The 26141-nt window shown below is 44.7% G+C and overlaps 2 protein-coding genes across 4 annotated transcripts; both read left to right on the top strand.

Annotated features, from left to right (window-relative positions):
• Positions 1 to 1326: 1326 nt before the first annotated feature.
• Positions 1327 to 21374, top strand: mecp2 (methyl CpG binding protein 2). Of its 3 annotated transcripts, XR_013289551.1 has the most exons (9): positions 1327 to 1460; positions 5397 to 5538; positions 5613 to 5809; positions 5887 to 6080; positions 10712 to 10848; positions 10972 to 12810; positions 14343 to 14470; positions 19695 to 19893; positions 19962 to 21374. XR_013289551.1 is itself a non-coding variant. In XM_077553637.1 (7 exons), the coding sequence occupies exons 1-6, from the start codon at positions 1429 to 1431 to the stop codon at positions 12793 to 12795; spliced, it is 2526 nt and encodes an 841-aa protein (XP_077409763.1). In that variant the 5' UTR covers positions 1327 to 1428; the 3' UTR covers positions 12796 to 12810; positions 14343 to 17880. The 3 variants fall into 3 exon arrangements, 2 of the variants coding, with proteins under 2 accessions (XP_077409763.1, XP_077409751.1); XM_077553637.1 differs by lacking the exons at positions 19695 to 19893; positions 19962 to 21374 and having other exon boundaries at positions 14343 to 17880; XM_077553625.1 differs by lacking the exons at positions 19695 to 19893; positions 19962 to 21374 and having other exon boundaries at positions 10972 to 17880.
• LOC144037344 (uncharacterized) lies at positions 19706 to 24576 on the top strand. Its single transcript, XM_077548763.1, has 7 exons — positions 19706 to 19893; positions 19962 to 20058; positions 20119 to 20290; positions 22304 to 23108; positions 23862 to 23911; positions 23981 to 24077; positions 24172 to 24576. The coding sequence occupies exons 1-4, from the start codon at positions 19706 to 19708 to the stop codon at positions 23002 to 23004; spliced, it is 1158 nt and encodes a 385-aa protein (XP_077404889.1). The 3' UTR covers positions 23005 to 23108; positions 23862 to 23911; positions 23981 to 24077; positions 24172 to 24576.
• Positions 24577 to 26141: the final 1565 nt, after the last annotated feature.

Here is a 26141-nt window from a genome sequence, read left to right as displayed (position 1 = left end):
GATGGCAAATCCAGGTCCAGAAAGTAAAAATCCTGCCACAATTTAGCTTTAGCCTCAGGTGCTAGTTAACTAGCTTCCTAGCTAGCTCCCATGGTGCTCGTTTACCTGCTACGGAGCTAGCTAGCACCAGGGGCTAAAGCCAAACTGTGGCAGGGTTTTTACTTTCTGGACCTGGATTCGCCACCTCTGGCTGTTAGCGATAATATACAGTACACGTAGGCTACATTGTGTTTTCCAACAATACTCAACCATATTATAATTTTATAATGTAGATACCTGGGAATGAAATAACAAAGCTTGTGATAAAAATGTACATGCACCACGCGATTACATTCAAGTGAATGGGAGTAAGTCTCGCCTTTCAGTACATTCAAAATTTTCATCATTAGTCTCGCCCTTGTCCTTTTTTTGTAGCAATCTCCCGTGACTGACAGTCTGATAGTGATATCCCATGTTTTCGTGGAGTAAAAAAGTGATACAGTACAACATATTGTAAGGGAAGCCTCAGAACGCGATACAAGACACATTTCCTATTGGTATTTTTTCATTCAAACAATCCAGTTACTTCTGGGGCTCGCTCCAATAGGGAAGAAAAATCAGGTTGCTAAGCAAAAAACAGCATCTGAAGGCCCATTGAGCCCCGTTAAAAGTCTGATGATGCGTAGGAGCTCCTCTCCAGTGAAAATGATAAGACCAAGGTGGGGCGCACTACTGTTACTGTTGTACCTACAGTTTATGTTTTGCTGTAATGTTTCTGTGCTAATTTTAATCACTTTAAGAGCCTTGAAAATGTGTAGGGCAAGAATAAATTAAAATAGGTGCAAATGCCTTTTATAAATTGAATGTCATGTAATAATTTAGTTGAAAATATAATTACATTATTTGTGAATAATGTTAATGCTGTTGACATGCTCCAGTACTTGTCACTGTGTAACTGATAATAATAATAATAATAATAATAATAATAATAATAATAATAATAAATTAATAATAATAATAATAATAATAATAATAATAAGAATAATAAGAATAATAATAATAATTGGTTGTTCGTCGCTGTGTGCCCTGCGATTGGCTGGCAACCAGTTCAGGGTGTACCCCACCTACTGCCCGAAGACAGCTGTTTTTTTTTTGTTTTTAGAATGCAATTATCATTATTATATCGTTTTTTGGTTTGTTTTTTCAATGACGCCGTTATTCCATATAGTGAAAGTAGCTCTCACTATCACAGGTTGACTGACTCAACATCTCGCGAGATTTCAGCAGGCCTTCGCCACTCGATATTTCAGCGTTCACGTGCACATCTCGCGATGTTGACTGAGTGACGGTGGTTGAAAAAGGAGTTAGAGGGGGCGGGGTGCAACAGAGATCTTTGGAGGCTTTTTTTTTTTTTTAATTTTTTATATAAAATTATTTATTTAAATAAAAATGGCTGCCGTGGAGAGCGAGGAAGAGAGAATGTACGTAAGCTCTTTTTAAAAAATAATATATTTTATCATCTGGCAAAGCGTTGCTGTCTTGGCCACCTACGCCATCTTTTTGTCGTCTTTTTTATTTCACTTCGAAGTGCGTTCATTTTACGCCGGCCTTTTTCGACGGAGCGAGCTTAACTGGAATACGTCACCAACTTCCAGCTCCGTCTCTACTTTAGCTGTCGTTTGAGCTCGTCCGTTTGCTCAGACCGCTTCCCGCGTCACCCTACCCCCGGTTGGAGCAGACGTTGCAGCACGCCTGGAGCTCGGCCCGCGGGACGGCGATGCCCGCCTGCCGCCTTCCAGCCTCGGGCTGTCAGTAGTATTAGCACGCAGGTGTCTATCACGCTACTAGCTAGTCATTTGGTCAACACTGAGTGTTTTTATGGTAGTTAGTGAGTGTGTATTATTATTCACGAAGCTGTATACTTCCAGTTACATGCCCCTAACCCCTCCAGTCAGCATCCTTCGCCTAGGTGTTGCTGAGCCAGGCATCACATGCTCCTCATGCTGTCCTCACTTAAACTCCGCAGAAACATGATCACAGTTTAGGGTGAACACGTCAAGCTGCTAAAAGTCAATGAATTGACCTCTCTGTGTGGCCTACTTTCCTAACCAGCTCACTTCTTGTGGTTGCTGCTTCATCGTCGGCATCCTCACCTCAAACCAGAGGACTGGGACCACCAGCCAGAGGTGATAGGGCCAGTCAGAGGTGATAGGGCCAGTCAGAGTGAAAAACACAACAGTATAGTTGAACCCCTGTGATATAATGCAATTGAGAATTCAACCACAAAACTCGCTTGAAGTTACACAAACAAAATCAGATTTCAAACTGCTACTACATGATGATGTCAGCGCTAGAGCTCAGTTTAGCAAGCCAGCGTCAACAGATTGGAGTGTTTTGCCTTTTTGCAACACTTATTCCAAAAGAAGAAGGTGAGAAGACAAGATTATATACAGGAAATTACATGAGTATAGCTCAGCGTTGGCAGGACAAAGGCAGTATGTTTGTGTTATTTTTGTTGCAGATGGACCATGTTTAATTAGTATATATTTTTTAATAAGAGTGTTGTAAGGGACTGGGTGGATGTTTGCATTAGTACAGTCGTTATGATTATTGAAGGTTTGTAAATTAGTGGCCATTGACATGAAGGACACAAAGGCGGTTCTATTTCGTCCCTCCCGACCGCCAGGTCAAAGCAAATAAGTAACTTAAATCCCATGAAACATCTCTCAATGGAACAAGCCACAACAAAAGAAGCTATTGGCCAAAAACACATGCCGTCGATGACTCCCTCTCTCTGGACGTAAACTTTTTTGTCCCTCGCTTACAGAGAGCTGCTATATAAGCTAACACAGTGTTCAACGTGTATTGATGGATAGGTAAATGAATGAATGAATGAACGTTTTGGAGCTAATGTTGGAGTTATATCTGACCTTTCAGTTCTATTTTAAAAGCACTTAATGTTAAATTGTTTGCTTTTGCTTTGAAGAAGATATTAGAAGATGGCCAACACTATGTGCATGTGGTCTGTATCTGTGTGATACTTTGATTTATTTACCAAAGAATTAAACACATTTTTTTGTTAAACTGCTAAAGACGCTTTTAAAGCATTTTAAAGACAAAACTTGTTTTGAATTGTCTGGAAGCTGCGCATGTTTTTTTTTTTTTTTTTTTACATTACATTGCGTTTAAAGCACTTATTGTTGAAACTTTTAAGTTGTGAGAAAATACTTAGGGCCTGCCGCCTCCAGTATGTCATAGTTGTGGTTTGGCTGTCACTATCGAATATTTTTAGGATAGATTATTCAATCGATTAATCAAATGACATTTGACATTTAATTTTGCATTCAAATATATTACAAATACATTTCTTCCCCGATTATTGTTGATTAACCAATTATTGTTGTTTATTTGACATTAAAAAAAGTAAATAACAATCAAGCAATACCACACAAGAGGGACTTGTACTCCCTATGTTTTTTTGTTTTTGTTTTTTTTAACTGATTCAATTACTGGTTTGCTCATTGTTTTTCAAAGTAAAAGCAAATGTTTCAGAATGGCATACTTTAATTAAACAAGTAAGATAATCAATCTGCTTTCATGAAGGACTACAGAAATCTGAATAATTACTGTTGAGAGGCTGGAAAAGGATTTGGACAATTGTTTAAGTTTATTAGTTACAATTTAAGTTCAAGTTAAACATTATGGACACAAAACGAGGGCTGTGTAATTAATCAAAATTCAATTTTAAATATTACACTCCACAATTACAAAATCGGCTTAATCATAAACAAAAATAAAAGATTATTATTACAAATTTTGAGTTGTTTAAATGTATATATTTGCACCTTTTTTATTTTAAAATGACTAATTTAATAAATCTTGTTTGGTCCAAAAGGAACTTGCATATTATAGTGTTTCAAAGAAATGTATTTGTCTTAATATTTTTTACATGTTTAAACATTTTCTTGTTTTGTACCAAAAAACAATTATTGTCTTAATCGTGATTGCAATTATTACCAAATTAATCGTGATTAATATTTTCTTCATAATCGAGCAGCCCTACGCTACATTAACATTTCATTACACAATGAATACTCGATTATTCAAATAGTTGTCCATTAGTTATTTGTTGTTGTTGATAACTCTACAATAAATATTAAGTTAAATGAAGTACCCTTCAATGCTGCTCTACTATAATCTAAATTCTTTGACCAGTGACTTCAGATGTTCCAGTGTACATGAATCCATGCAGATGGATTTTCACCCGCCCACATTGAACAATGTAAGCACAGGGAGACCAACAGAGACAAGTACATTGTTTTTCATTTCACTTCTACAGTAGTAAAAAAAGAAAGAAAAAAAGCTGAGGCTCAATACAAGAAGGGGGAGAGAAAAAAAAAATCAAATTCCTAGCAGGTATGCATGTTAAAAATGACTTCCTGTTACATGTAGCCTCTGCCCTCCCTAAAGAAGCATGAGAGTGCGCAGCTCTTGTGTGAAGTTGTATGGCAATCAGTAGCTGCATGTGATGTCATTGCGTCACTTAATGTCCGACCACTGATTGATGCATCAGCAGAAGCTAAAAGATTGTCAATTAACATTTGGGTGGCTTGTTAAAAACTTTTTTTTTGCTGCAATTCTAGTTTGGCTTAGTTTAACAAATGTGAGATGTAGTTTCAGTTAGTTTTTTTTTTTTTTTTAAAGCATTTTTGTTTTTATTTTGATTTGTGAATTTTCTTTTATATATAATTCTTTTTGTTTTGTTTTGTTATTTTGTTAGTTTCCGTTAACTATAATAACGTTGGCTGCCATAGCTTGGAGTGACAGCTGACAACCCTGGATTGAGAGACTAGAATAGAAAATTTGTTGCTGGCGGATATCATGTGAGATTGGAGGGAAAGTGTAAAAATATGTTAACCACTGTTAATAATTAAGCAATATACTGTAACTTTACATTCATGACACACTTAAAGCATAAAATTAATGTGTCAAGTAAAAGTTGTTAAAAGTAAAAACGAGTGTAGCCAGCTTTCAAAATGGGGTAGGACGAGTATGCAGACGCAGCTTTGAATGTGATGTCACTCCCTCTGTATATATTTTTTCTCACCCACTCTTAAACGGCCTTTTTTAGGCTGCTCCTTTTGGAATAGGTGTCATGACAAAAACAAAAAGTGGTTAGAATGAGATCACTTGACCACTGTGTATTTATCATGTTTTTGCTATCTTGAAGATGCACTTGAAAACCTTGTCTTCAGAGAAGGAAACTAAAAGAGCAAATAGTGATTAGTGTAGAGAAAATCATTAAGCAGTTTTTGTCACTGATTTAAGTCGCATCACATATTCAAGTAGAATTCACTAATTCATCTATGTGTAACGTCATCAGTGATGTCATTAATGATGTCATCTGTTTTTAACAGAGAGGCGGCACCAGAGGGGCAGGAGGAGAGAGAACGGTCACACGGTACGACTAAGAAGGCTCGCAAGGAACGGCGCCATGTTGGACAGGTGGCCGTCTCTCAGGAGCCTTTACCCCCGTCAGGGGTGGAGTCACAAACCTCGGTGAGTGAAGGCGAAGCCAACACAAATTTGATTATGAAACAGGGTTGTGAAGTATGTCGGTGCCTCTCTGGTAGTCTTCAGAGCCAGAGGCGGGGCCCTCGCAAGCGCCGCCTGGCAGCGAGTCTGCAGGATCCCCCAGGCAGCGGCGCTCCATTATCCGAGATCGAGGACCGCTGTACAACGACCCCTCGCTGCCTGTAGGCTGGACCCGCAAACTCAAACAGAGGAAGTCCGGACGCTCCGCAGGAAAGTTTGACGTCTACCTGATCAAGTACGGTCCACTGTAAACACGTTGCGTCCATCCTGTTATTGTGCGCATGAGCCATGAGCTTTTGTTTTGCGGCAAAGCTCGGAGGGAAAGGCCTTCCGGTCCAAGGTGGAGCTCATCGCTTACTTCCAGAAGGTCGGTGACACCACGACTGACCCCAACGATTTTGACTTCACCGTGACTGGACGTGGAAGCCCCTCACGCCGTGAGAAGAAACCTCCCAAGACACCAAAATTGGTCAAACCATCTGGTAGAGGCCGTGGAAGGCCCAAAGGTATACAATGGTGGTGGTGTACAAAGTTCAATGTACACACTAAATTCTGTAGAGTAAATTTGACTCTGTGGGACCAAATAGACTCAGTTTTAGAGTAATATTTACATTGGAAGGGAGTAAAATAAAGAACTGAAAGAAAAAATAAAATAAAAGTCACTCAAGGATTGAGGAACAAACTTACAACCTTCAGGTTGAGAAATAGCTGATTTACTTACTGAGACACGCAGCTCCTGCTGTGTGTTAGTATATTGCTCTTATCGGTTGGAATTTTTCTAACTGCACGAGACCAAACATTTTGTTTTTGATCTCGGATTTTGATCTTGGAGATAAGTAAACAGTAGGAGGGGCATAGCTCAGATGACAGTGTGGCATTCTCCCAAGTTGAAGGTTGGGAGTTCGTTTTTCAACCCTTGAGTGACTTTTTTCCCCAATTCTTTATTTTACTCTCTTCCCAGTAGGGCTGTGCAATTAATGGAAATTCAATTACGATTTCGATTATTACCCTCCACGATTACAAAATTGCAGCAATATAAGTGCCCCAAACTGTTGCGACAGACGTCAGTAACACACAGTCCTCAAGTCACGTTACGCTCCAGTTAAGAGTGCTGACATAATTATGCTGACATTGTATTGTACGATGCCTGTTGCCAGCGTTTAGCTATGACTGCTAGCTAACAGCGGGTTACCAACATCAAGCAGAAAGCTAGCCACGCTAGCTAGCAGCGGTAAAGTACTCCAGCCGTCTGATTACTTTTCAAAGGCGTAAATACTACAGCCCGTAGACAGCTGAGGTAAGCTCCAGCGCGCCTGCGATCTTCGTGAAGATTAGCGGTTCAGAAAATGGATTAATGGACTGTGCATACTTTGATGCTGACAGCCTGACTAATTTGCCGTTCTTACTGATCACTTATTATTAAACCAGGCTTACTCAAATGTGCTATTTATTTAGCCGACAAAATCACTATTGTGGGTCTGACGTCACTTTAGTTCCATTGACCAAAATCTCTGGGGAGGGATTTGTTCAAAATGTCACTGTTTCAGAGGGAAATAGTTTGCTGACAAGCAGAGTTTAGGTAAAACAAAAAAAAAGGGATTTTCTAAAAATGAAAACCATTTGGTTGTTAATTATTACATACAAATGTGTTTTTTGTCTTCTGTATTTATATTTGTTCTTTAACCAAGAAAGTATATACAGGTATATTTTTATTTCTATCCGAATACTATTATTCGCTAGAATTTTCAGTAGGATATCCGAATACTAAATTATTCGATAGCTGAAGCCTTATAATATTAATTTTGAGTTGTTTTGAAACACACCTACATGAGTTCTTTCATTACACACCCATGTCAAAACGAGCTTGCACGCCACAAGCCATACTGCACACGCTGCACCCCAACTTCAAATGTTTGCTAACATAAATAATATACTGGAGGTGGGGCGCGAAGGCGAGCATCTGGTGACCGGCCCTTCACCCATGGGGCCCGGCCGGGCATAGCCCAAAAAGGCAGCATGGGTCCCCCTTCCTATGGGCTCACCACCTGTAGGAGGGATCAAAGTAGTTGGGTGCGTAGCGAGCTGGGTGGCAGTCCAAAGGCGGGAACTTTGGCGGTCTGATCCCGGCTACAGAAGCTAGCTCTTGGGACATCAAATGTCACCTCTCTGGATGGGAAGGAGCCCGAGCTGGTGTGTGAGGCAGAGAAATTCCGACTAGATATAGTCGGACTCTCCTCCAGACAAGGCATGGGCTCTGGTACTAATCCTCTTGAGAGGGGGCTGGACTCTCTTCCACTCTGGAGTTGCCCACGGTGAGAGGCGCAGAGCAGGTGTGTGCATACTGATTGCCCCCCGGCTTGGTGCCTGTACGTTGGGGTTCACCCCCGTAGACGAGAGGCTAGCCTCCCTCCGCCTTCGGGTGGGGGGACGGGTCCTGACTGTTGTTTGTGCATACGCATCAAACAGTAGTTCAAAGTACCCACCCTTTTTGGAGTCCTTGGAGGGTGTACTGGAAAGCGCTCCTACTGGGGACTCCCTCGTTCCGCCGGGGAAATTCAACGCTCACGTGGGCAATGACAGTGAGACCTGGAGGGGCGTGATTGGGAGGAACGAATGGTGTTCGTTATGGACAATTCGTGACAAGCATAGAAGTCTAATACCAAAACACCACTTGGGTTCTGATCCCACCGATTAGACAAGCATAGAAGTCCAATACCAAAACACCACTCGGGTTCTGATCCCCCCCGATCAGAACCCGAGTGGTGTTTTGGTATTGGACTTCTATGCTTGTCACGGATTGTCCATAGCGAACACCATGTTCAAACATAGGGGTGTCCATATGTGCACTTGACACCAGGACACCCAAGGTCGCTGTTCAATGATCGACTTCGTAGTCGTGTCATCGGATTTGCGGCCGCATGTTTTGGACACTCGGGTGAAAAGAGGGGCGGAGCTGTCAACTGATCACCACCTGGTGGTGTGTTGGCACCGATGGTGGGGGAAAGATGCCAGTCAGACCTGGCAGACCCAAACGTATTGTGAGGGTTTGCTGGGAACGTCTGGCGCAATCCCCTGTCAGAAAGAGTCTCAATGCCCTTGTCCCGGGGGTGGTGGGTGACATTGAGTCAGAGTGGGCCATGTTTCGCGCCTCCATTGTTGAGGCGGCCGATCAAAGCTGTGGCCATAAGGGGGTCGGTGCCTTTTGTGGCCGCAATCTTCGAACCCCGAAGGGATGCCGTCAAGCTGAAGAAGGAGTCTATCGGGCCTTTTTGGCCTGTGGGATTCCGGAGGGAACTGACAGGTACTGGCTGGCCAAGTGGAACGCGGTTTCGACAGTCACTGAGGCAAAAACTCGGACATGGGAGGAGTTAGGTGAGGCCATGGAAAACGACTTCCAGACGGCTGTGAGGAAATTCTGGTCCACCCTCCGGTGTCTCAGAAGAGGAAAGCAGTGCACCATTAACACTGTGTATCTTGGAGATGGGGTGCTACTGACCTTGACTCGGGACGTTGTGAATCGGTGGGCAGAGTACTTCGAAGTCCTCCTCAATTGCACCGACACGTCTTCCTTTTAGGAAGCAGAGTCTGGAGACTCTGAGGTGGGCTCTCCTATCGCTGGGGTTGAAGTCACTGAGGTGGTTGGAAAGCTCCTCGGTGGCAGGACCCCGGGGGTGGATGAGATCCTAAAGGCTCTGGATGTTGTGGGGCTGTCGTGGTTGACACGCCTCTGGATTGGCAGACCGGGGTGGTGGTCACCCTTTTTAAGCAGGGGGACTGTAGTGTGTGTTCCAACTATAGACGGATCACACTCCTCAGCCTCCCTGGTAAGGTCTATTCAGGGGTGCTGGAGAGGAGGGTCCGTCGGGAAGTCGAATCTCGGATTCAGAAGGAACAGTGTGGTTTTTGTCCCGGCCGTGGAACAGTGGACCAGCTCTACACCCTCGGCAGGGTCTTTGAGGGTGCCTGGGAGTTCGCCCAACCAGTCTACATGTGTCTTGTAGATTTTGAGAAGGCATTTGACTATGTCCCTCGGGGAGCCCTGTGGGGGGTGCTTTGAGAATACTGGGTACCGAGCCCCTTGATACGGGCTGTTCGGTCCCTGTACGACCGGTGTCAAGAGTTTGGTCCGCATTGCCGGCAGTAAGTCGGATTTGTTTCCAGTGAGAATTGGACTCCACCAGGGCTGCCCTTTATCACCGATTCTGGTCATAACTTTTATGGACAGAATTTCTAGGCGCAACAGTGGCATTGGGGGGGGGGGCAGTTTGGTGGCCTCAGCATTGCATCTCTGCTTTTTGCAGATGATGTGGTGCTGTTCAAGCTGTGATCTCCAACTCTCACTGGAGCAGTTCACAGCCGAGTGTCAAGCGGTTGGGATGAAGAACAGCACCTCCAAATCCGAGACCATGGTTCTCAGTTCGAAAAGGGTGGCGTGCCCTCTCCGGGTCGGGGATGAGATCCTGCCCCAAGTGGAGAAGTTCAAGTATCTTGGGGTCTTGTTCACGAGTGAGGGCAGGATGGAGCGGGAGATCGACAGGCGGATCGGTGCAGCATCTGGTTCGGATGCCTCCTGGATGCCTCCCTGTAGAGGTGTTTCCGGCATGTCCCAGGACACGCTGGAGAGACTATGTCTCTCGGCTGGCCTGGGAACACCGCTGGAAGAGCGAGAGAGGGAAGTCTGGGCTTCCCTGCTAAAGCTTCTGCCCCCGCGACCCGACCTCGGATAAGCGGCAGAAGAGTAATGGATAGATGAATGGAAAAATAATATATATTTTTATAAATTCTGTTTGGTCCAAAAATAATTTACATAATTATAGTCTTTCTAATAATTTTATTTGTTAAGAAAATAGATGGATGGATGTCTTAATATTTTCAAATGTTTAAACATTTTCTTGTTTTGAACAAAAAAATAATCGTTTTGAATAATCTTGATTTCAATTATTACCAAAATAATTGTGATTATTATTTTTTCCATAAGCGAGCAGCCCTACTTCCCAGTGTAAAAATGTGCCTACTCTAAAACTGAGTTTATTTGGTCCTACTCCAAATAGAGTCAAATTTACTTTACAGAATGTACTGTGTATGTATGGATCAAACACAAAGTTGGTGGTGGCTTGTGTGTATGTTCTACATTTAGGCAGTGGGAAGATGCGTCAGGCTACGGAGGGTGTGGCCATGAAGCGCGTCGTTGAGAAATCTCCTGGAAAACTGTTGGTCAAGATGCCATACAGCAAGGTGGAGTCCATCAGTGAGACCACATCCACCACGTCAAAGGTGCGACGGTGTGGTGTTCTCAGGAACGCTGCATATCGTCGAGGATATTAATAGCATGTTAGTGTTAGAATGTGTTATTTCAAAGAAATAGTGTTACTTGTGGGCGTGGTGACTCCCTTTCAGGTGTCATCTCCCACCCTGCCGTCTCGTCCGGGCAGGAAGAGGAAATCAGAACAGCATCTTCCTGCCCCCCTGCAGACCACACCCAAAAAGCGTGGCAGGAAACCAGCCTTGGCTTCAGCTGCAGCGACATCTGCCACGGCATCTTCCTTGTCAGCAACAACCTCCGGTATGTCAGCAGCAGGGGGCTACGCCGCTGCCGCCATCATGGCCGCTGAGGCCAAGCGCAGAGCCACCAAGGAGTCTTCCATCAAACCTGTTGTCCAGGAAACAGCCCTGCCGATCAAAAAACGCAAAACGAGAGAGACAATTGAGGAGAGGGAGAAAGTTCAGACTCCGGGACCTAGCACCACAGAACCTCCTGGAAGAATGGAACCTCCCGAGGGAGAGGCCGGTCCGAAGGAACCAACACAAACTTCCCAGGTTCACCTTGCCTCTTTAGAGGAGAGCCAGTCCCAATCCCAGAGGCAGCCTTCTGCTTCCCAAGAAAGTCACTCACATGGACATAAAATGCACAAAGGGAGGAAACACAAGGAGAAGAGTGGAACAACAGAAAGTCGAGAGGAGGAAGTGAGTGAAGACGTTGAGGAAAAGGGAGGAAAAGGAGGAAGGAGTAGCAGCAGTAGTAGTAGCACAAGCCCTTCCAAAAGCCACAAAAGGAAGGAGCGCTCACCACACAAACATCATCATCACCACCATCACCATCATCGCCATCATCATCGCCACCAACAGAGCTCTCCTTTGGACCATCCTCATCCAGCATATGGACCCTCCAGCCAGTCTCGACCCAAAACTGAGCTACATGATTCCCAATCCACAGTCCCCAAACCACCTCCCCTGTCACACTCCTCACCTCAACCCTGCCCCCTGTTAGCAGTCCAGACTTCGTATCCAGGTCAGAGCCAAGCCCCTTCTCAACTTCCAATTACTCAGTCCTCCCCCATCAGTCATCCCCCTCTTCAGCCACGCCCCCAAAAAACACCACCCTCAGTCCAACACAAAAGTCATCTTGCAGTTCACGATGCTCCACCTCCGTCACTCTCGCAGGTCCAGCCCCCTCAGACAAGGAATCCTCATCCACAAGCCCAGTCCCCAGTAACACTCCAACCTCAAACTCAATCCAGACCCCTCTTAGAGACTCACCCACGTCCTCAATTCCAAACTCAGACCAGGACCCACCATGCAGCTGAGTTGCAAATTCAGCCCAGAACCACGGCCCAAACCCATTTACAACACCAGTCCAGGCCACCTGTCCAAACCCAATTATTGTCCACTCAGACACAGATAAGCCCGCCTTTGCAACAACAACTTCACATTCAAAGCAGACCACAAAGCAGACACTCTCTTTCACAGTTCAGGCCCCCACAGGCTCAAGCGCCACTCCATTTTCAGCAGATTCAACCACAGCTGCCAAGGCCCCACACGCCACAACTGTCTCTCCACGTGGCCATTAGACCCAACCTAGTCTCTGCTCAGCAGAGCGAGCAGCCTCAAGACCTGAGCACCACCCACCCTACTCGCAGCGTGGAGGTGGGTCCCAGAACGGAAACAGGACTGATCTCAGAAAGCAGAGAGACAACTGGGGGTTCAAACAGCACTGCGAGGCCTCCCAGCTCAATGCGCTCCGATCCTCCCGGAAGAACAGGGACGGAAGACGGTGTCGGCCTCGTGTCTGGGGCAGAAGGCAGGGCTCGGCTCCGGGTGGATTCGGAGGCAGCGGGCGAGGGCAGGGAGCTCAGAGACATAGTACCCCCATCTGCTGTTCCCTGTCCCAGCCGAGAGGAAACCGTGGAGTCTCGGACTGCAGTCAGCGAAAGGGTCAGCTGATCGGTGGGCGCGATAGTAAGTGGTTTGCACTGTTGTTGTGGACTGAGGTGGTACCAGTGAGGGCTCTTCCTCCATCTTTGTGCACTGTAGTTCCGCGGAATGACCCTTTCACTTTTGGGCAATGAAATGAGCGCTAAGCTAGCACTGACGATGACTGAGGAGAAGGATGGATGGTGTCATTTTTTTTAGGAAAAAAAAGGAAAATATAGATTTAAAGTGTGTGCGTTTGTGTGTGCGTGTGTGTGTACATAATCAAAAGGCAGCTGTTGTGTCCCACTCATTTGGGTGGGAGGGAGGGGGGCAGTTTGGAACTGAAAACAAACGGCTAAGTACACATTGTCTCCGCCAAAATGTCGCTTCCGGAATATAACCTGTTTATTTTATTTTGTATTTTGAAAGTTTGTTTCGTCTCTACAGCTTTAAAGTTAAATGTAATTGACTGAGGCTCCCTAGCACGTGACTGTGCTGCTGACTGACATTCCCTATTTCAGTGAATGGCTTCTTCAAAAACTCCCAACTTCATTTCCTGCCTCTCCCAGTGTCCCATACTCATAGCCAACAGTTCTACAATTAGTCCAAATGCTTGATTTCAAGCACTTGAATACTGACAAGTACTGGAATCTTCCAGAGTGACTTTCAAACTGACTCCCATATTCAGTTTGCACAAGTCGTTCTTCCATCTTAGTTGTGTTTCCAGAGGAAGCAAACGTTTTTTCAAAGTGACTCGACTTAAGAGTGTAGCTTCTTCTCCACTTTGGTTCTGATCACTCCTCTTTGTCTTGAATGTTGTGGAACAGCTGATGGAAGATTTGGGAGGAGAGGTAGGTCTACATCTTATTCAGGGTGACCAGATTTTGAACATAAAAAATCGGGACGCTAAAATTTCACTGAAAATGAAATATACAATAAATTTCATCAAATATAATTTTTAGTCAATCTTCGTCAGATAGCCAAATGCTATCTTGGTTGACAGTACTGTTCAACAGTGCTAAATAATCAATGCACTCCCCATTACCCAATATTATTATTTTTTATTTGTCCTGACAGCTATTGGAAGTTGGCTGTGCCGTTTACCTCATGCTGGTCACGTATTGTAACATTGGAAATATACTGTTAATAAGCTCGGCTTGTGTTGTCTGACGAGTGGCGATTTTCGATGCTTTCCTCGCTCCGAATTTTTTTTTGCTGGACTGCGAGTTAACGACGTTCCAAATAACCAGACTTTGTTTCCTTTCGGGCAGTTGTGGTATTAGCTAACTATATACTGTTCTAGTATGACGTCACGGTATTAGCTAACTATATACTGTTCTAGTATGACGTCACGGTATTAGCTAACTATATACTGTTCTAGTATGACGTCACGTTTGGGTGCCGCCCCATGCTGGAGAACAAGCTACCAACGCGATGGAATGAGAAAACAATCAGCGTGACCAAGAAAGTAGATCAAACAGTTGATAAATCAGCGACCAATGCTATGGTGAACTTGTGTGCGGCCTATGGATGCTCTAATCGCTCAAAGAGTGATGAGATCATTCTTTTGGCTGCAGGCCCTGATTTTAAACCATGTGGAAGACTGGAGTTGAGTGAACGACAGCACGGTGGCTATCAAACCGACGACGTGACTGCTTTGCACCCACAAAGAGTACGAGGATATGCTCTGATCATTTTATATCAGGTAGTTTTTCTCTTTTTCATATACAGTGGGTCATAACATTAACCTCTGATTGTAAATTCCAGGCAGACGTGAGGAAAATGCCATTTTATCTTTATTTATTTTGAACAAAAAAAATACTATTTAAACAAGATTATCACAACACTTTGACTCAGGCTTGATCGCTGCTGAGGAATGTGTTGTAAATCGGTGGTATGTTTGTTAGCAGCTAGCAAGCTAAGATAGCTTGAAGTCTTCGATATACAGCAAGACGAGTAAATCCGGACACAAACGATTTAATCAATGACAATTTACACCATGAAAGTAGTGATTGGCGTACTGTTTCAGCCAAAAACAACATCCCTTGGCTTCCACTTCCACCTTGCCCTCCAACCAATAAATTTTTTGTAGCTAGTGGCTCCTAATGGCTAGTTCCAATGAGTCACAGTAATGTAGTGTCCTATGCGGGATGTTTTTTTTTTTTTTACACTTGACATATTTCCCACCTTTTAACGAAAACGCTCGCCGAAATTCAAGCTCTCTCCATTTATTTCTTAAGGGGGGGCTTGTCTTCCAGGAGGCGGAGCAGTAGCTAAGCAGTGACGTCAGCTAGAACGGTCTATACACGACACACTCTCATGCTAGTAGCTAGTTACGACACACTCTCATGCTAGTAGCTAGTTACATTGTATATTCAACAGTCACTGTATAACTATTTTAATTAACTAAAATGAATAGACGGTGTTATCTTGGCATCACTTGTACTTACGGACAATTCTTGTCCAAAGCAACAACAAACTAGGATCCAACAGTCAGCATAGCATATAAACAAATCGGCGTTGCGTGCTGCCACATTGGAGTTGTCTTTTTTTTTTTTTTACTCAGCAAAACAATGAACAAAGCAACCACAGGAGGGCGCTCTAAGGCTGCCCAAATTCAAACTATATGCAGATGTGAATGAGATTGAAAACGTGAATTTGGAAGTAAGTAAGAAGGAATTTAACAGTTAAATTCTATTTTAATGGATTTATCTTGTGAATCGCTATGGCAACTGTGATTGACATTCACATGAAAAAAAAAGGGACGCCGAGACGGGACCTGCGTAATATCGGGACACAACAATGAGGTTGGCGAACTCCACTGGGACACCGGACCCAAAGCTCAAAAAATAATTTTCCCAGTCAAAATGCGTCGTCTGGTCACTGTAATCTTATTCCATTTTACTGTTTTGCCAAAATAAGACACCTCCTGTTGTAAGGTGGCAGCAGCACCAAACTACGTCCACCACCATAAGAAAATTCTACAACTTCACCATTCTGAACCTGTTTGAATATTTCAAGCGGGAGATCTACTAATTCCTTAAAATACAAATCCCAAATTTTGCTTGTAGTTTTTTTTGGGTGTGGGCGACTTGCCAGAACTTAGCAGGACTTACAAACTGTTCAGACGGTAAGAGTGGCCACAGATTTTTCTGTAGTTTTGTCTTCCTAGCGTCTTGCGGTGATAATAGTGACAGCGCTAGCAGCTTTTTCCTGTCTGTTTTCACTCACATTCTAGTCCTTAAATCCCATCAGGATATATTGGATGTGTTGTAATTGGCTAATTGTTGTAATTTCATTTGAAACAGAAACAGTACAGTCGCTACTTGGTCGCCTATGTCTTTCTTCCGTTTTGACAAATCTGTAAGAAGTTTTGTTTGTGTTTGTCTACTTTTGAATTGGAATGGTTGAGAAAATCTAAGGCTGCGTTCACACTGCATCTGAATTCCGATTTGTTCACAAGTATCTTGATTTTTTTCATGCAGCGTGAACGGTACAATTCAGATTTTTTCACACCAGACCTGGGCCTCTTTCGTATGTGGATATAAATCGGATATGTATGCAATGCGTCTGCACTGTGAACGCTCATCCGCACGCATCCGATTCATACGTCATCAAATGCCTAATATGCGCTTTGCGCGGGCGACAGAGTGCTTTGCTTGAAAGGGAGACTACTGGCGTGTCTGAATATACAAAGCTGTTTTGAGTAACAGTGTTAACTTTTTGTCTTTAATTTAATCACACTTGAAACATGAAGCATAAAGTTGACATTTTTGGCGACTTCAATTCAACCCTGCAGATGGTTCATCGCACACGTCAATGGCGCGACATCTTCAGTGAAATGAAGAGATCAAGGAGTCGCCCCTCATTTCCCCAAAATATTTTTACCTCTTCCAACCTCACTACTCTGGCGTTATGAGATTTAAAAAACAAACAAAAAAAAACGAGTTTGACGGATTTCTGCTCTGATTGTAAACACTGGCGCTCGAGGAAGCCAAGGACAGCAGCCAAACATGAGCGAGCGTGAAAACAGTCCACCAATCGGGTGTGGGCGTTCGCACATCTTACTTTGCATAATTCATGCAGGCAAGACACAAATCCAACACGTTCGCGAAAGGATTCCACCAGCCCACCAATCAGTAGCGCGCGTTGGCACAGCTAAATTTGCATATGGCACTGATAGTGCTGGTGGGAAAACGTTGCTTTGAGTCGGGGGCATTTCCGTAGACTGCAACGTGCCGTTGTTTGTTTTGGGTGCACATCACTCGACGTGTGCTCTAATCACAGGCGCGTTGCATTCACATTTAAGTCACATTTGTTTGTGTAATGTGAATAGTCCATAAAAAGATCGGATTTAACAAAAAATCTGAATTGGGCATCACGCCCCGCAGTGTAAGCGTAGCCTAAGAGATGTCTGATAATGGGGTAATGTGTGGATAGTGCATAGGCCCTACCATTGCAATGCATGTATGTAATGGACTGACATGACACTTGACGTTCGACGTGATGAAGCTTCCCACCCAACGAGTAAATGTTGGTGAGTCGTGTCATCAATGAGAGATCTCCGATTTTCCCCAATTGCTTTCTGTATGATCACAAGTGAAAGATATTGCATCATAATTGCCAAACATTCAAACATGTTCTCAACCTCCCAATTAGAACGGATACGCCCATGCAGTATTTGTACATTTCCATCTTGGCATTCTAATCTTGTGACAGCTTGGAAGTGACGACATTGGAAAAAGTGCACCTAGCTGGCGAATCTTCTCACTAGGTTGTGGGTTGCTTGACGTTGACCCAACCTCACCTCTGCGTTTGTGGCTTTTGGGTGCCACAAGATCCTAAACTGGCCTTTGTCAGACCGAATGGGACCACAGTAAGCAGCCGCCATATTGCATGTTCCAGAGTCTAGTGCCTATAACCTTGCGCGTCTTGCCGGAAGCCACCATGTCAGCCAGCAGCCATGTTGTTCCTAGACTTAGTAGTGATGTGTGGTGACCTCATAGCTGCTGAATAATAATACTCTGCTTTCAACTCAATACACTGTCACTGTAGACGCACTAGTTTTTACCGGGTTATTAGTTATTTTTCTTATTAAAAGCATTTGTCCCCCTACAGTGTCCTTGTCTCATCAACACACACAACCAAACAGTCTTTTAACAGAGTACAAATTTGCTGTAATTGTATATAAGAAGAATTTTAACTTATCTGTACTTCACCTTGTTATTTACTGTATTTCTCCTGCAACTTTCACTCTACTAAATTTCTTCGGTCTTGAGGTCAGCAGCCACAGGTGTCATGTGACTTTTGACCTTTTGCACGTGACGTCACAACCCTCATGGGAACGCCCCCTACGGGACGCTGGACGGCAAAAGAGCCCCTTGCCTGTATTGTAACCATTGAATCTTGTACAGCGTAAAATCCTTTATCTAATCGATTATCTTATAAAATGGTCATATCTTGCTTTGCGGCCGGTTGTACAGACAGACAAAGACGTAAACCAAATATTACTTTTTATCGCATACCTACTAATGAAGACAAAAGACGTCGATTGATAGCAGCAATCAACAAAAAGGACTTGCAGCCCACAAAGTATTCGCAGCGATCATTTTTTGCGAGGTTAGTAGATAAATGTTGTAATTAGTAGATAAATGTTCATACATTTTACTAGTAAACGTACACTCTTAAATATTGTAACAGAGGTGTCGAATTGCGTGTTTCAAATCACATTAACGAGCCAGATAGTTAGCATCCACTCCAACTGCACGAACACACAGCTTAGTTTTAAAATGCACCTTCTTCAAAACTATTTAGTGCATTTGACTGTTTAATAATAGGGGATTTCATCTTTGTGCTTGGAGTTTTTTGCTCTGGAACCGGAGTCATATTCATTAAATGACTGCATAGCTTGCCACTACGATAGACATTTGTTCCATGCTAGTAAACATAGTAACATAACATCATCACAGTGTTTCAATATAGAACGGACTATGTAAAAATAAGTCAGTTAGCATGATAAACAAGTTTTACCTTTGCATTACGAGGTATATTGTCCCCCGCTGTGAGCATAGCATCTTGTCCCAGAGACTCAGCCAGCGACAAGCTTTTGAATCAATTTGTAAGGAGAAGAGACGGCATTGACTACATAATGATATAGGTCGTGCACTGTGAATTCCGGCAAAGTCGGCGATTTGATTAACTTGGTAAAAACAGCAGGTAACAGAAGGTAAGGGCTGTTTTCAAACTAGCGATCTCCGTCCGTCCGTCCGTCTTCTTCCGCTTATCCGGGGTCGGGTCGCGGGGGCAGCAGCTTTAGCAGGGAAGCCCAGACTTCCCTCTCCCCAGCCACTTCAGCCAGCTCATCCGACGGGACCCCAAGGCGTTCCCAGGACAGCCGAGAGACATAGTCTCTCCAGCGTGTCCTAGGTCGTCCCCGGGGCCTCCTGCCGGTAGGACATGCCCGGAACACCTCCCCAGGGAGGCGTCCAGGAGGCATCCGAACCAGATGCCCGAGCCACCTCAACTGGTTCCTCTCAACGTGGATGACTCACGGAGGGGTTTAAAGAAGCCATTTTAATTAATGTTTCCATTTGTCATTCTGTCTTGCAAACCAGACTGGAGTAGATCATGATGATTCTTTCCACATCTATAAATTGAAGCAAAAATCATTGTCAATCAAATCATTTTTTAATCAAAAACTGTTCTGAAAATCGACTGAATAGAATCACAAACCCAAAAATTTGAATCGAATCGTGAGACAGTCAAAGATTCCCACCCCTAATTTTCAACTCGAGTAAATTGTAAACAGAATTTTCAATAGGAGATGTTGAACTTCAAGGTACCGCTTTTTGTAATCAGTCTTCTGACTTCTAGTGGCTACTTTCAAGCGCTAGTATGTATCGCAGCTCATTGTCACATGACACCTACAGGTCTTCGGTCAATGTTCTCTGAACTGAGCAGTGTCTCTCAGGAACAGCAGGGGGCGCTCTCAGAACTCTTCAACAGAGTTTCATTCATGCAGAACTTCCTGATGATGGAGGCACATAGTGTCACTTCTTGTTTGTACAGTGCTGCCGCCCTCTGTGCCTCCTTCCTTCTCACTGCAACACAGCGCTCCTCCAGGGCCAGGTAGGTCCTCCCCCTTCAGCAGCAGGAGTGTTTCGACAGTTCTATTGGTAACATGCATCTGGTTGCAGGTTGCCGTTGATGGTTCTAGTGTGTATGAACTTCTATTTGGAGAGAAAGATCTACCAATATGTGATAACTTCTGATCACCCCAAACACAAACACATGGTGAGTGTTTGATCTGACGTGTGCGTGTGTGTGTAACAACTTCGTAATTTACATGTGCAGGACGTGGTCAGTGTTTATGCCGACGTGTTGAGGTGGTGCATGATGGTCGTCGCAGTGTTTGTTCTGCTCTGGGTGTGTGCGCGCTACACGGATCCCAGCCAGCAGTGTCTTTTGGTCTTACAGCAGCTCCAAGATACACAATATCGCCTGCAAGAGGCACTGCAGCGAGCAGGTCAGCCTGATGCGCACCGTTCAGCTCCTCTGCCTCTGATTGGCTGGTAAACGATGCCTTCGCAGATTAGATTGGCTAGTTTTACAAATGAGGACTGATGAGCCAATCGTTGAGGACTGATGAGCCAATCGTCGACAGAGTAGGGTGGGGCATAAACACAGTGAACGATCCTTCAAATACTGTCTGAAGGTTTCGATCTCCGGAGTCGGCGCCGCCAGTTACACACTTACCTACATGATTTTGTATTGTTTTAGTAGCTAGGCCGGTAGTTGATTTTAAAGTGATGTAAAACACAAGAATGAAGACATGTACTTCAAGATTCAGCCTAAAACATATGGACATCGAATAGTGACTGTTTTTCACAATTTTCATTGTTCACTAAATATTGTTTTACAACATTATTTATACTGTATGAACTTCTTTTTTTTTTTTTTCTGGGAGATCTCAGTATTGATCATTTGAAATGTCATCATCATTGTTCTCCCTTTTTTTAAATTTATTTTTTATTTTTTTGTATGTGTGTTTGTGCGTGCGTGCGTGCGTGTGTGTGTGCGTGCGTGCGTGCGTGCGTGAGAAAGAAAGAAAAAAAAAAAAAGAATTCCCATACCGTTCACCTAAACCGAACACTTCAAAATCCAGCCAGAGTCGTGGGGCCGCCAGGAGACCCGAAGGGGGACCAAAGAAAAGAAAGAAAAGCGAAGCCCAGCACCGACCAGACACCACCCACCGGGCCACAAACCTTCACCAACCCCATAGACATCTAAACTCCAACAAATCAGGGAAACCTCAAGGGCCCAAAGGAGAAACTGAGGAAAGGTAGAAAGGACAGACGAAGCAGAGTGAGATCCACAGACACCAGCCTCCACCGAATCAATGACCTGAGGGAGAAACAAATTGTGTCTGAGTCTCGATAGATGCTGGTGTGGTGGATCTAGCATGCATGAAAATCTCCACCAAAGAGGGGAGCCGTCGACCCCCGCCAGGACAGAGCAAGCGCAACACCGCGGCCGCGTCAAAGGACGACTCCCGGGCCCCGCAGGGGCCACCGGCCGGAGAGCAAACCCCGGAGCAGGAGCGCCCCCCCACCCCAACGCGGCCCGCGCCCCCAACCCAACGCAGCAGGACGGGGCACTGCAGGCCCACCAGGCACCCCACCGGCCCACAACCCCCGCGACCCCCCGCCCCCCAAACCCGCCACCCACCCCAACCCAGCCCAACCGCCCCCAGGTCCCCAAATCCCCAGACACCCTCCCCACCCCAGCACCCCCCACCCCAGTACCCCCACCACCACCCCCCCACCAACCAAGCCGCCCCCGCCCCCACCCCCACCAACCGACAGCCCCCCAGCCCCCGACCCCAGACCCCGGGGACACACCGCACCCAGGCATCCGCGCCGAAGAGGGGGCCGGGCAGCGGAGCGGAGAGGGCACCCGCGCCCACCCCACCACGCGGAGGGACGGAACACCAGGGGCAGAAGGGGAGATGGGGGTACCGGAGGACGGGCGGCATCCCCGAACCCCAGGCCCAGCGGGGAGAGGCCCCGGCCGTCACCCCAACGATCTAAGTGAAAAACTAACCCTGTTACTAAGTTCGCCAGCTCGCCGACTGGCGAACTCTACCCCTAAACCGTGAGTGTGACCCCACCCAGTGTATATACATAAGTGTGTGTGTGTGGTGCATTAAAATTGGGGGCAGGTGACCCGGAGCAGAGGGAAACGATATCCCCCCCTGCTCCGATCCACCCGCCCCTCAGGCATGTCAATGAGCGTATGTGGTGCATTAAAATAAATTAATGGGGGGATGCGCACGGACAGGCGACCGCAGCACTGCTCCATACTGCGGCCTGCCCCAACCGATGCCCCCCCCCCCCCCCCCCCAGTTGTGTGGTGCATTAAAATTTGGAGGGGAGCTGCAGGGCGGAGACGGTGTCTCCACCCCACCCCACTCCCCCCCAAGGTGTGTTATGTGCCCTAAAATGTATTGTGCAAAACTAGTGCAGTGAGTTAAGAGGAGCGACCAGCTGGGCCCCCCCCAAACGGGCGGGGGGGGGGGGGGTGAGGCGCATCCGCCCACCAAAACCCCCACCCACCCCACCGGGACCCCGGCGGGGCTCGCCCCCCGGATACCGGGGCCTGCCCGAAGTGCCCGGAGGCCCACCGGAGCGGGGCGGGCACAACACCAATCCCGCCCACTCCCCCGGCCCCCGGAGCGCCGAGACCCGGGCCACGGACCGAACCCCCGGCCTAGGGGAGGGGGAGGAGGGCGGACAGGGGAGGGGGAGGGGACGGGGGAAGGAGACGACAGGAAGGGCAGGAGGCAGCGGCAGGGCCGCAGAGAGAGGGGGAGAGGAGGAGGAAGGGCGACGAGGGAGAAGGGACAGGGAGGCGGAGGATGGGCGGGGAGAGGTGAAGAGGGAGAGGAAGCAAGGGGGAGGAAGGGGGAGGGGAGAGGGAACCACGGGGCACCCCGGCGGCCCACAGGCCCCGACCCGCGTCGCCGGACCCAGAGCGACGGACCGCGCCGGGGCGGCGCCGCCCCGGACACCAGGGAGAGCCCCGCAACACAGCACCCCCCACGAGACCCAGGGAACGACCAAGACGCAGCCGCCACCCAGCAGCCAACAGAGGGGCAGACCCGCCCACGCCCAGCCAGGGGGGACAGCACCTGTAGAGTTAGTCCCCTGGCATGCAGTGAATCCGAATATTAGCCCTTAGTGCCCATTGGAGGTGAATCTGCTCGATCCTGTTGGCAGCAACTGGGTTCCTGACTATAAAAACACAACCATTAGTTACAAACTGCCAAATGCAGAGACATCAATGTAAGTTATCACGATGTGGTGGCTCTCGCTAACAGGCAGAATTAAATAACCAGAATTAGGTTAAAATATTCTATATACGTAGACCGTATTTCTATGAATTTTGATATTTGTTTTTTATTTGAGGCCGATATTTTTTCCATTAAAATGTGATTTATGAGGAGGTTAGACCATTGGTCGATATTCAGAGTTTGTTTATTTTTCCAGTTAACAAGAATTGTTTTTTTAGCGATAGTAAGGGCTACAAGTGTAGATTGAAATTGTTTATGTGGTAGGTCACATACTGTATGAACTTCAATGCAATCCTATGCATGTTAGACCTACTACGCTCCTGTATTTTAACATGGCCATTTTAGTGGTACTTGCAAGAGCCAATTGTGTTTTTGGGTGGTACTTCATGTGAAAATGAGAATCACTAATCTCGATGAAAATAAACATTAACTGGCAAACAAGCGTGAAAACAAGATAAGCTGTGTTAGTAACAGATAAAAACAAAAGAGCCAATGTTAACGTTAATATCAACTATAATAATACTGCATGTGTATTGATGCTGGAGTCTGCATTTGAATGTGACCTCACTTCCTGTTAATTTTTCTCTGACAGCTCATCTTTGTTGAGGTTGTTCAAATGGCTAAAAGAAAAACACATGAAGTTATTCTGTGTATGACTCCGGTGGTGTTAGATTTGCTTGTTTCTAAGCACGTGTTAGTTCTTTTGTGAGCGACACACCCACAGTGAAGGGTTTTCTGTCTACAGAAAATTTTGTGCAATGGAAGAAGATACAAGACCCTCAACTTGAGGTGAAGGTGAGAAGAGTTCAGTTTTTAAAAGTGTATGAAACACCACAGAAAGTGAAACATGACTACATGTACCAGGAAAGATGGAAAGAGTCACTGAAGAAGAAAGGAAGATTTGAAGGAGAGAGCCATACATTGGTGGCTCCAAGCACAGATGCCCACCTGTCAATCACTGGTTAGTTAAAAAAACGAACAAAAAAACACTTTACAATTTAGGACCACTTTAGGCATCGGGCAGAGCCAAAACGAAAGTGTGTGTATGTGCGCAGGTCGAAACTCTGATCGTCATCTCAGTAGCACGCTGATCACAATGGTGACAGACAACTCTGTACAAGCTATCGTTGCTCATGACGCCTCGGTAACTCCAAACAGACATCCTCGCCGGCGTTCCTCTTCTTCTTCCCCTCTGGTCTTCAGCATCCCGGTAGAGGGCCAGCAGGTTGACCAGGTCTGACCATGTTACAGCCTCAGGAGCAGAAGATCTCTGAAATTCTAACTTGAACTTTATTTTATATTCTTCACATTTTTTTTAAATCATCAAACTCAATAAACTTGATCTTAATTTTAAGTTCTGACGTGTTTAAAATTGAATTTCAAAATCTGCACGTGTGAATGCTGAGATGGTGTCATCAAAGAAAAACCTTTCACTTTCACCTTGACTAGCAGCAGTAGTGCAGTCCAGCGTACACCCACTTCTTTTTCAGTCAGTTTTGCGCCTCCCCACTTCTAAATTCTCAATTTTGCATCTACACACTTCTGAATCCTCCAGTTTTTGTGCACTATACAGCCATGACCACTGATCCGTATATATTACTAGATTGGCTCTATTGGGTATCCAGTAATATTTAGATCAGTGGCCATGACCCACCCTCCGCTGCCTCTAACTGGCTGGCCTGCACTTGCTGTCTTGTTGGTTTATTGAAGGCATGAGAACTGATGCGCCTATCAGAGAATGAGTAGAGTGGGTTATGCCAAGGATTGACAGGTCGCTCCGTCTCCTGCGAGATGTTAGTAAATGTGAGTGAGACAGAAAGAAACGTCTTTCCAGTGAGTGACGACATGCAGGCTATCCGAACATATTGTACATAGAATGAAAACATTATTCAACAGATAAGATTTAAAGTTGTTTCCAAATAAATCCTTGTTAACTTTTAAACTACTGGCAATGTACTGTACAAAGAGGTTGTTGTCGCCAATACATTATATTTAAACTGTGTGTTTCGGCTAGGCTAATGTTATGAAATGTAACGCTATCCTTAAGTTAGCAGCTAAGCCCTAAACTAGCTAGATTAGGATCATGTAGGGCAGTGGTTCTCAACCTTTTTTTTTTTCATTTCATATTTTGCCCCCCTAAAAAACATTTTTTTCAGCTTAGTACTGCCTGAAGTGCAAAACACAAAAACAAAAAAAAGTGAACACAACTGCAAACCAAAAAACACAAACCCAATAAAAACACAGAAACAAAAACGAGACCTACAGCAATTTTTTTTAAAAATCACAAAAAAACTAAATGTAATCGCAAACAAATAAAAAACACAATACAAAACAAAATAACAAAACGTAATCGTAAACAACAAAACACAAACACAAAATATGAAACGCAACAAAAAGTTATCACAAACATTAAAAAAAAAGAAAGTTATTGCAAACACAAATAAAAAAAACACAAACACAAAATACGAAACAAAAATACAAAGTAATTGCAAACACAAATCAAAAAACAAACACAAAATACAAAACAAAAAATAAAAAGTATGGCAAACACAAATCAAAAAACAAACACAAAATACGAAACAAAAAATAAAAAGTAATTGCAAACACAATTTTAAAAAACACAAAATACGAAACAAAAAATAAAAAGTAATTGCAAACACAATTTTAAAAAACACAAAATACGAAATAAAAAATAATTGCAAACACAATTTTAAAAAACACAAAATATGAAACAGAAAATAAAAAGTAATTGCAAACACAATTTTAAAAAACACAAAATACGAAACAAAAAATAAAAAGTAATTGCAAATACAATTTTAAAAAACACAATACGAAACAAAAATAAAAAGTAATTGCAAACACGATTTTAAAAAACACAAAATACGAAACAAAAAATAAAAAGCAATTGCAAACACAATTTTAAAAAATACGAAATAAAAAGTAATTGCAAACACACACAAAAACAACACAAACAAAAAAAGGTATGCGCCCAAACCCCACAAAACCCCAAAACACATTAACAAAT

The sequence above is a fragment of the Vanacampus margaritifer genome, chromosome 1 (assembly GCF_051991255.1).
Source record: "Vanacampus margaritifer isolate UIUO_Vmar chromosome 1, RoL_Vmar_1.0, whole genome shotgun sequence".
NCBI classification, from domain to species: Eukaryota; Metazoa; Chordata; class Actinopteri; order Syngnathiformes; family Syngnathidae; genus Vanacampus; species Vanacampus margaritifer.
Note: the sequence above shows the minus strand (reverse complement) of the source record. Positions and strands in the feature narration are given on the sequence as shown.

Bases quoted from the DNA above. Each gene is read 5' to 3' on its own strand.
- mecp2 (XM_077553637.1), top strand. From the start codon at position 1,429: ATGGCTGCCGTGGAGAGCGAGGAAGAGAGAAT. The intron at 5,539-5,612 runs GTGAGTGAAGGC...CCTCTCTGGTAG, and splicing joins GGGTGGAGTCACAAACCTCG to TCTTCAGAGCCAGAGGCGGG. The intron at 6,081-10,711 runs GTATACAATGGT...TTCTACATTTAG, and splicing joins AGGCCGTGGAAGGCCCAAAG to GCAGTGGGAAGATGCGTCAG.
- LOC144037344 (XM_077548763.1), top strand. From the start codon at position 19,706: ATGTTCTCTGAACTGAGCAGTGTCTCTCAGGAACAGCAGGGGGCGCTC. The intron at 20,059-20,118 runs GTGAGTGTTTGA...TTACATGTGCAG, and splicing joins ACCCCAAACACAAACACATG to GACGTGGTCAGTGTTTATGC. The intron at 20,291-22,303 runs GTCAGCCTGATG...AGTTAAGAGGAG, and splicing joins AGAGGCACTGCAGCGAGCAG to CGACCAGCTGGGCCCCCCCC.